Raw genomic sequence first — 9,593 nt, 5'->3', positions numbered from 1 at the left:
GGTGGGGCCTGGGGGGTCTTGGTGTGCACTGGGAGGTTTTGGGGGGCCCTGGGGGCTTTGAAGGAGTCCTGGGGTGCAGAGAAGGGTGTTGGGGGACCCCGGAGGGTACAGGAGCTGGGGGGGGGGGGGCTGGAGTTCAGGGGAGAGGGGCTGAAAGGGGGTGATGGGGGTTTCAGGAGGGCCCTGGGGGTTTGGGGGGGCAGTGGGAGAAGATTGGGGGCACCTGGGGGGGGCAGGGGGAAGCAGGAGGTTTTTTGGGGGGGGCTTAGGGGGGGTCCAGTGCTGGGGGGGGGCATTTCCCACCCTATTGGGGGGGGAGGGTCGTGGTCTGGGGCATGGGCAGGGTAACCCCCACCCCGACAAGGAGGGGGGGCTGGGAGGTGGACCCAGGCATCTGGGTGGACCACGTGCACACGTGTGTGCACCGTGCGGAACCCCCCCACACGTGTGCACGCTCCCACAGCCGTGTGCGTGGTGCTGTGCACACGCAGGCACGCCGCCACACGTGTGTGCGGGCTCCCAGAGCCATGTGCGTGCTCCCACATGCGTGTGCATGCTCCCACAGGCATGTGCGTGCTCTGCACACACACGGGCACGCTTGCACATGCATATGCAGGGCTGCGCTCACGCGTGGCTGCTCCATCTCCCTCACGTGAGCGAGTCAGGCTTTTTGCCTGCCTGCAGCCACGCTCGGCCTTGCACACGCGTGTGCACTGCTGGGGCTTGGGGGTGTCCATCTCGCCGGGGACGGTGTAGCTGTTCCAGTGAGTCACCCACCGGTGGGTGCGCGTGTCCCTGCGTGTGACGCGCGGTCGTGAGTCAGCACGCGTGATGGGGTGCAGTGCACACGCGTGTGCGAGAGCGCATGCCTGGTGAGCGACATGCACAAGGGTTTGTACAGCCCGTCCTGCCAGGCCAGGAAGCGGGGGAGGGGGGGGGACCTTGATGCACCACGAGATGTCTTCGTGCGAGGCCCTCGTGCAAGGCCCTCGTGCGAGGCTGCCCCCCCTCCCCGTGTCTCCGCAGCTCGCTGGCCGTCACGGAGGAGCCGCCGCCAGCGTGCGAGGCCACGGCCACGTCCCCCCCCCATGGACTCGGGCCCGGGCGCTGCTCACCCCCCGCCGGGGCCCTGAGACGTGGCGGGGGGGCACCCCCAGACCCCCGGGTCCCTCCACGCCCCTCACCCCTGGGACCCTTCCCAGCACCCCGGGCCGGTGGGGGGGTGTAGGGGGCAGAGCAGGGGGGCCCCAACACCAGGGTCCCCAAGTGGGCAGGGGGGTGTAGGGGTCCCAGCAGGGGGGCCCGGACCCCCCCATCCCATCCCCACACCCCCAGCGCCCCAGGGGGCGTCAGATTTGGGGGTCCTGAACACGTGGGTGTCGTCGCTCCCCCTGCCCCCCTTTGCCCACTGCCCCCACACACGCCTGGGTCCCCCCGTCCCACCAGGGGTCCGGGGGGGGATCAGGGTCCGGCCGTCCGCCTGGGTCCCCCCGGGGTCCGCCCCGGGGTCGGGGTCAGGCTGGAGTCACTCAAGCGCTGGAATGGGGAGGGGGTGGTCTGGTGCGAGAAGGGGGTGCAGGTGCTGCTCACCATGGTGGGCGCCTTCGCCGCCTTTGGCCTCATGACCATCGCCATCGGCACGGACTACTGGCTCTACGCACGCGCCTTCATCTGCAACACCAGCAATGTCTCCGGCGAGGACGCCACGCACCGTGACCGGCGTGACCCTGGTGGGCTCACCCACTCAGGGCTCTGGCGCATCTGCTGCCTCGAAGGTGGGTGGGGGGCACCGTCAGGGGGAGCTCGCGGCACTGGGGGCGTTGGGGGACGTTGGTGGCACTGTTGGGGGAAGGTCACAGCACTAGGATGTTGGTGACGTTGGTGGCACTGTCTGGGGAAGTTCATGGCACTGGGGAGGCTCACAGTGTTGTGGCGTCATCGGGGATGTTGGTGGCACTGTCAGGGGAAGCTCACGGCACCGGGGACATTGGTGGCACTGTCGGGGGAAGCTCATGGCACTGGGGACGTTGGTGGCACTGTCAGGGGAAGCTCACGGCACCAGGGACATTGGTGGCACTGTCGGGGGAAGCTCATGGCACTGGGGACGTTGGTGGCACTGTCAGGGGAAGCTCACAGTGTTGTGGCATCATTGGGGACATTGGTGGCATCGTTGGGGGAAGCTCGTGACAGTGTGGTGGCCTTGGGGACATTGGTGGCACTGTTGGGGGAAGCTCACAGCGCTGGGGGGGGGCTGCAGCTGCGGTGGCACAGCTGGAGGTGGCCCACGGTGTCCCCATCCCTGCGGTGGTCCCATCCCCACCGTGTCCCTGTCCCCACGATGTCCCCATCCCCACAGTGCCTCTGTCCCTGCAGCGCGCTCGTGATGTCCCTGTCCCTGTGATGTCCCCACCCCTGCAGTGTCCCCATCCCTGTGGCGTTCCTGTCCCCGTCCCCATCCCCCATGGTATTCCTGTCCCTGTGATGTCCTTGTTGGCAGTCCTGTGGTGGCCCTGTCCCTATGGTGTCCCCAGCCCTGTCCCTGGTGTCCCCAGCCCTGTCCCCATCCCCATGGTGTCCCTTCCCCAGTGTCCCCAGCCCTGTCCCCATGGGGTCCACATCCCCACAGTGTCCCTATCCCCATGGTGTCCCCAGCCCTGTCCCCACGGGGTCCCCAGCCTGGTCCCCATGGTGTCCCTGCAGTGTCCGTGCCCCCGTGGCAGCCATCCCTGTGTCCCTGTGGTGTCCCTGCCCCCATGGGGTCCTCAGCCCTGTCCCCGTCCCCATGGTCCCCGCGGTGTCCCCGCGGTGTCCCTGCAGGCCTGAAGCGGGGGCTGTGCCTGAAGATCAACCACTTCCCCGAGGACATGGAGTACGACCACGACAGCGCCGAGTACCTGCTCCGTGAGTCACCACGGCAACCGCCCCGCGTCGCCCCGGCAACCGCTCGGACATCACCCCAGCAACCTCCTGCCATCACCCTGGCAGCTGCCGTGGTGTTGCCATGGCAACCACCCTCATGGTGATGCCTTGACAGCTGGCTTGGCATCGCCCTGGCAACTGGGCTGGCATCATCCCAGGGATGTCCTGGTGTTGCTGTGGTGATGCCCTGGCAACCGCCCTGGCAACTAGCCCAGCATCATCCTGGCAACCGCCCTGGCAACCAGTGCAGTATCGTCCTGGTGATGCCCTGGCACTGCCTTGGCAATCAGCTTGGCAACCAGCCCAGCATCATCCTGGTGATGCCCTGGTGTTGCCCTGGCAACCGCCCTGGCAACCGGCCCAGCATCGTCCTGGTGATGCCCTGGTGCTGCCTTGGCAACCAGCTTGGCAACCAGCCCAGCATCATCCTGGTGATGCCCTGGCATTGCCCTGGCAACTGCCGCAGCCATGCTGCTCCCATGGCAACAGTCCCTGGCCACACCCCCTAGCAACGGGGCTCCTGTGGAAGCCCTCCCCATAGCAGCTGGACGCTCCTGGCAACAGGGCCGGTCTCCTAGCAACGGGGATGCCATGGCAACGCCCCTCCTCCAGCAACAGGGATACTGGAGGTCAGGGTTCTGTCTTCTGATTGGCTGTTGGCCTTGGAGCGCTGGAGGGGGCTGCATTCTGATTGGCTGCTTTACTGGGAATCCTGCCCTGCTGATTGGCTGATGGTCTACCTGCAGCGAGCACATGCCTAGTTCTGATTGGCTGTGGCTATGGGCAGGGGGTGCCGGAGGGTTTGTTTGGTTGGAGGTGCTGGGTACCCCGGGTCTCTATTGGCTGCTGGTGTCAATGGACCTGGAGATCCTGTGCCCTGATTGGCTGCTGCCCAGCCATTAAGAAATTCTCCTTTCTGATTGGTTGGTGGTCTCAGACCCACAGGAGCCTCCATGCTTTCACTAGCTCCTGATCACAGGATCACCTCCTTTCTCCTCATTGGTTCCCAACCTCTAATACTCTCTCTCTGATTGGCTGGTGCCTTTACTTTGTCTGGGGGCTAAGGGATCCTGATGGGGCTTGCAGGATCTGATTGGCTGCAGCCTGGGGAGCTCCCATTGGCTGGTGCCGGTGGATCTCAGTGTACCTGTGGGCTCCCAGTTGGCTGGGAGCTGATGGATCCCAGGATGCTCATGGGGTCTGATTGGCTGCCAGCCTGCAGGGCTCTCATTGGCTGGGGCTGATAGATCCCATGCCCTTTGTGTACTCTGATTGGCTGCCAGCCTTGGGGCTCCCATTGGCCAGTTCTAACGAGGGGGGGGGGTCCCACAGGGGTGGTCCGGGCCTCCAGCATCTTCCCAATCCTGAGCGCCGTCCTGCTGCTGCTGGGGGGGGTCTGTGTTGCTGCCAGCCGCCTGCGCCGCGCCCGCACCAGCCTCGTCCTGGGGGCCGGCATCCTCTTCGTCGCTGCCGGTCAGTGTGTGTGGGGGGACCCTACATCTCCCAGTCTTTTGGGGAAGGGTCCCTGATCCCCTGCAGGACACCCCGGGGGGAGAGGGAGCATCCCCTACATCCCAGTGAGGGTTTCTCAGGGAGGATGTGTCCCCTGAGATCCCAGTGAGGATCCCTGGAGGGGTAGGGGGTCCCCGATCCCAGGCAGGACCCTTGGGGGATGAGGGGTGTCCCCTAGATCCCAGGGGGATTGACAGCTGGGAACTGGAGGAGCCTAATCCCTGCCTGGGGGGTTGCCAGGGCTGGGGGGAGTCCCTGATCCCAGGGGAGTCCCGGGGTCCCTGGATCACAGGAAGGGTCACTGGGGACCCCTTGGGTCATCCCCTGCCCCTCGTCCCCTGCCCTTCATCCCCTGTCGTTGTCCCCCCCCAGGCCTCAGCAACATCATTGGGGTGATTGTCTACATCTCGGCCAACGCGGGGGACCCGGGGACGAAGCGGGACGAGGACAAGAAGAGCCACTACTCCTACGGCTGGTCCTTCTACTTCGGAGGGCTCTCCTTCATCCTGGCCGAGGCCATTGGGGTCCTGGCTGTCAACCTCTACATTGAGCGCCATCGCAAAGCCCGGGGGGGTCCTGCGGGGGGGCCGGGACCACCCCCACCCCCCCCGCCCCCCCGCGTCCCCCCCGGTCCCCGCCCCCGCCCCCGCCGCCGTTCCCGCTCCAGTTCTCGGTCCAGCGAACCAGGGCGCTCGCGGGATGCTTCCCCTCCCCCCCCGCCGCCCCTCCCTCCCCCCGGGAAATCCGGGGGGGGCGCCCCCCCGGCTGATATCTCTATGTATACCCTCTCCCGGGAGGGACCCCCTGGGCCGCCGCCCCCTGGCACCCCTGGACCCCCCTTTTTGCAGTTGCATAATGCCTTTGGGAAGGACCCCCCCGGGGGCCCCCCCGACAGCGCCTCGGGGACCAGCACCCTCAACCGCAAGACCACCCCCGTCTAGTGGCACCCCAGGGATCCCCCCGGAGCTCCTGGGACCCCCCTGGGGAGCAGCACCCTCAATCACAAGACCACTCCGACCTAGGGGCACCCCCAGGGCCCCAGGCCCCCCCCAGAATCCCTGTGGGACCCCCCAGGGACCAGCACCCTCAATCACAAGACCACCCTGACCTAGGGGCACCCCTGGAAGCCCCCCCAGGAACCCCCTGGGACCTCCAGAAACCACTGGGCACCCCCCTAAGGAACCCCCCTGCTGCCCCAGCTCCTGCGCTCTTCAACCTCATCTTCCTTCTGCCCTGCTCTTCCTCACCTTCCTCCTTCCCTCATCATCTTCCTCATCCTCACCTTCACCCCTCCCTGCATTCCTCATCCTCCTGCTGTCCTCATCTTCCTCCTCCTTTCTGCTCAACCTCTTCCTGCCTTCTTCATCCTTGTCCTCCTCACCTTCCTTTTGATCTCTTCATCTTCCTCCAGCGCCCCTCGTCCTCGTTATCTTCCTCCTCTCCTCCTCATCCCCCTTCCAGCCCTCCCGCAGGCGGCCAGGGCTGTGCCCCCCCCGGGCAGGGTCCCTCCATGTTCCAGGGGGAAATCTGGGGGACACTGGAGTCCCCATGGGGGATGGGGCAATTTGGGGGCGTCCCCACCCACCAGTCCAAGGGCTACACTCTGTGCCAGCTCCACACACCCCCATGCCCCCCCCCCAATTGCTCTGGGGGGCCCCCTGATGCTGCCACCTTTTGGGGGGGTCCCTGAAGCCACCATCTCTTTTGGGGGTCCCTTGGAACTGCTGTCTCTTGGGGAGATCCCTGACACCACCGTTTATTGGGGGGGTCCCCAAAACCATCATCTCTTGAGGGATCTCCAAAACTGCTGTCACTCCCCCCCTCCTGTCTGGGGGGGGTCCCCAGGGACAGCTCCCCCATGCAGTCCCGGGGGGGTCCCTGTGCCTTAGGGAGGCTGGGAGGGATCCATGCTGGGGGGGGGGGCAGTGGGACCCACGACATCCCCCCCAGCCACCCCTGAGCAGTATGGACCAGTATTGCCCAGTTCCCTTGGCAGCCTCGGACCAGTAATGTCCAGTCCTGTGGGTTCTGTCAGACCAGTACGTCCCAGTTCCCAGGGCAGCATCAGACTACTATGTCCCAGTTCCCTGGGCAGTTTTGGACCAGTATAACCCAGTTCCCTGGGCAGTATCAGACCAGTACAGCCTAGTTTGCTCGACAGTATTGGACCAGTACAGCCCAGTTCCCTGAGCAGTATCATACCAGTATGGCCCAGTTCCCTGGGCAGCATCATCCCAGTCTCCAGGCAGTGCTGTGCCAGTAGCTCCCAGTATCTCCCAGTGCCATGGGCCATCTGCAGAGCCAGGCTCTCCCATGCAGTGTCAGCCCAGTTGCTTCCAGTTCCCCCCAGTTGCTCCCAGTTCCCCCCTCATTACTCCCAGTGCCCCCACCCAGCCCCATTAACGAATGTCGGCTAATTGAGGGGGGGGCTGGGATCGTTGGGAGCCCCCCCCCGAACGTGCAGCATCGGGTGCCCCGCCCCCTGTACAGCCCCGCCCCTGTACAGCCCCCTCAGGCCCCCCCCCTCAGGCCCCGCCCCCTGTACAGCCCCGGGCTCGGCCCCGCCCCCCCCGCATGGATTTTTACGGAAACTTCGCTCTTTAAAATAAAATTGAATCTCTGGAAGCGGCGTGTGGGGCACACGGGGGGGGGGGAGGGTGTGCTCCTGGTCGCCATGGTAATAGGGGGGTGTTGCTCTGCTGTTGCCGTGGCAACTCTGAGGGACTCCGCCGTGACCTCACCGGGTGAGGGGTGTCCCCGCCTCCAGGTGTTAATGATGGCTCGTTAATATTAATGAAGGGCGTTAACATTCATGAGGCTCTTAGCGACCGGCCAGGCCCTTCGCAAGGCCACACCCTGCAAGCAATGCCGCACTCCCATTGGCTCTTACGCCCGTCAGTCACGGGGAAAGGCGAGGCTAGGAGTTCCTCGCTCCTTATTGGCTCTTCCACGCCTTAAAAAGGCGGCTTTGCTCGCTTACTGGTCGGCGTGACTACCTGCCATCCAATCCTGGGCTATCGGTTCTTTCATTGGCTACAAGCCGCTGCCAATCATCATGCCGCGGCGGGCTGCGTCCTAGCGTGCACTCCGATTGGTTTTCTGACCCGTCCGTCAGATGCGCGGTCGCTCATTAGCTGCGGCGGCCGCTCAGGTCGGCCCGGGCGGGGCGCGGGGCGCCGCGGCGGAGGACAGACGAGTCGGGAGGAGAGGGACGGAGCAGCCCCGCCCGGGCGCGAGTCGGCCGCTCCGGCTGCCATGGAGGACGGAGTCTATGGTAGGCCCTGATGGGATAGGGTGGGGCGGGGCGCGGCGCGTGACGGTGGCCGCGTGGGGTCGGTTCCGAAGGGGTGGGGCGGGCCTCGGTCACGTAACGGGCCCGTATCGTTTACCCCGGGGGGGGGGAGCGGTCACGTGGCAAGGCTTCACCACTCCCTACCCCGGCTGGGGGGGGCGGTGGGTCAAACCATTCAATGGGATGTTGGGGGGAGGTGTGCGCGGAGGTAATTTCTTAGGCCACGCCTTCTATGAGCTGACCACGCCCCTTTTGATCGGGCCACGCCCCCCTTACCAAGCCGGCGCTGCGCATGGGATTGATTCTGGGCGGGGTTTGAGGTGAAATGGGCGTGGCTAGCGGAGGGGGCGTGGCTAGAGGAGAGGTGCGGCCTCGTGAGGGAAAACGTGTTCTAGCAGAAAAGGGCGGTGCTTGGTGGAGGGGGCGTGGTTTAGGAAAAGGGGCGGGGTTAAGGCCAAGAGCTGGTGGCTCGGGAGGGAGGGGGCGCGGCCATGGGCCCCCGGGCGGGTGTCTGGGGCAGGGTGTGGGGGCTGTGAGCCCCTTGGCCCCCCCAGTGCCCCCTGACCTGACGGTGGAGGAGCGGCTGGAGCTGGAGAGCATCCGGCGGCGCAAGCAGGAGCTGCTGGGGGAGATCCAGCGGCTGCGGGAGGAGCTGAGTGAGGCCATGAGTGAGGTCGAGGGGCTGGAGGCCAACGAGGGCAGGTACCCCCAAATAAATACCCCCCAGAATCTCCCCCAAACCCCTGACCCCCCCCTCGATGGTCTCCAATGCTCCAAAAGACCCCTCTAGGATGCCTGGACATCCAGCTGGCACCTTAAACTAACCCCCAGGGCTGCTAGATATTCCTCTGGGACCCCCCAAAACCCACCTGAGCCCCCAGAACTGCCCCCCAGGGCCCTCAAATACACAACTGAGACCCTAGACTCCCCCTCTGGGCCTCCAAATGTCTCCCTTGAGGCTTCAGAATACCCCACCGGGACCCCTCAATCTTGCCTGAGCCCCTAAATCTCTCCCTCCAGAATCCCCAGATACCCCCCAGCACTCTGACACCTGGTCTGGGGTCCCCTGTACACAAAGACCCCGTTCACCCGCCCTCCCATGCCTGGGGAACCCCAAAAACCTGGTGCGTGCTCCCCAGTGCATGGGGTGGGCCCAAACACCATGAGGACCCCCCAAAATCCACCCCAGAGTCCCTAAATGCCCCACAACAATCCCAGGTTACCCCCGCCCCCCAGGTGATTTGGGTCTTCTCAGCCTGTCTGAAGGCTCAGGGCACCCCCAGAGCTGCCCTCTGACTCTGGGGTCCCCCTAAAAATACCCTCCAAAGTTTGAGGGCCCCCCCCTCCTCCAATCCTGGTTTAACCTCCCCCCTTCAGCAAAACCCTCCAGAGGAACCGAAAGATGGGGATGGGCCGCAAGAAATTCAACATGGACCCCAAAAAGGTGAGGGGAGCATTCCTGGGCGTCTGGGTCTTGGTGCCCCCCCCCCCCCCCCCCCCTTCCCATGTGGGGGCAGGGGGTTTCCTGGCTGCCTAGATCCCTGATGTTTTTGGGGTTCAGGGGATCCAGTTCCTGGTGGAGAACGAGCTGCTGCGGCACACGGCCGAGGACATCGCCCGCTTCCTCTACAAGGGCGAGGGGCTCACAAGACTGCCATCGGCGACTACCTGGGCGAGAGGTGGGGGTTCACAGGGGCAGAGGTGGGGGGCTCAGTGGTGGGGAGGTGGGGGCTCACTGGGTGCAGGCAGAGCTTCCACAAGAGCCCCCGGCCCAGGACATAGCACCACTCCCCTGGGTCAAGCCTGGGGAGGGTCCGGGTGATTGACAGTGTGGTGGGTGGGGCATGTGTGTGGGCAGGGTCTGTTGGTG

The 9,593-nt window shown here is 65.3% G+C and overlaps 1 protein-coding gene across 2 annotated transcripts; it reads left to right on the top strand.

Moving 5' to 3' along the window:
• The first annotated feature begins 1,466 nt into the window (after positions 1 to 1,466).
• On the top strand, positions 1,467 to 9,587 carry LOC308058108 (voltage-dependent calcium channel gamma-8 subunit-like). Of its 2 annotated transcripts, none has more exons than XM_080412106.1 (7): positions 1,467 to 1,775; positions 2,818 to 2,901; positions 4,252 to 4,392; positions 4,804 to 7,705; positions 8,278 to 8,425; positions 9,101 to 9,167; positions 9,285 to 9,587. In XM_080412106.1, exons 1-4 carry the CDS (start codon positions 1,592 to 1,594, stop codon positions 5,370 to 5,372), a joined length of 978 nt encoding a protein of 325 aa, XP_080268232.1. In that variant the 5' UTR covers positions 1,467 to 1,591; the 3' UTR covers positions 5,373 to 7,705; positions 8,278 to 8,425; positions 9,101 to 9,167; positions 9,285 to 9,587. The 2 variants fall into 2 exon arrangements, with proteins under 2 accessions (XP_080268232.1, XP_080268233.1); XM_080412107.1 differs by having other exon boundaries at positions 1,696 to 1,775; positions 2,357 to 2,901.
• The last annotated feature ends 6 nt before the right edge of the window (positions 9,588 to 9,593 follow it).

Source organism: Falco punctatus (genome assembly GCF_963210335.1).
Source record: "Falco punctatus genome assembly, contig: scaffold_318, whole genome shotgun sequence".
NCBI lineage: Eukaryota > Metazoa > Chordata > Aves > Falconiformes > Falconidae > Falco > Falco punctatus.
The sequence above is the reverse complement of the archived record's forward strand: the minus strand, read 5'-3'. Positions and strand labels throughout refer to the sequence as shown.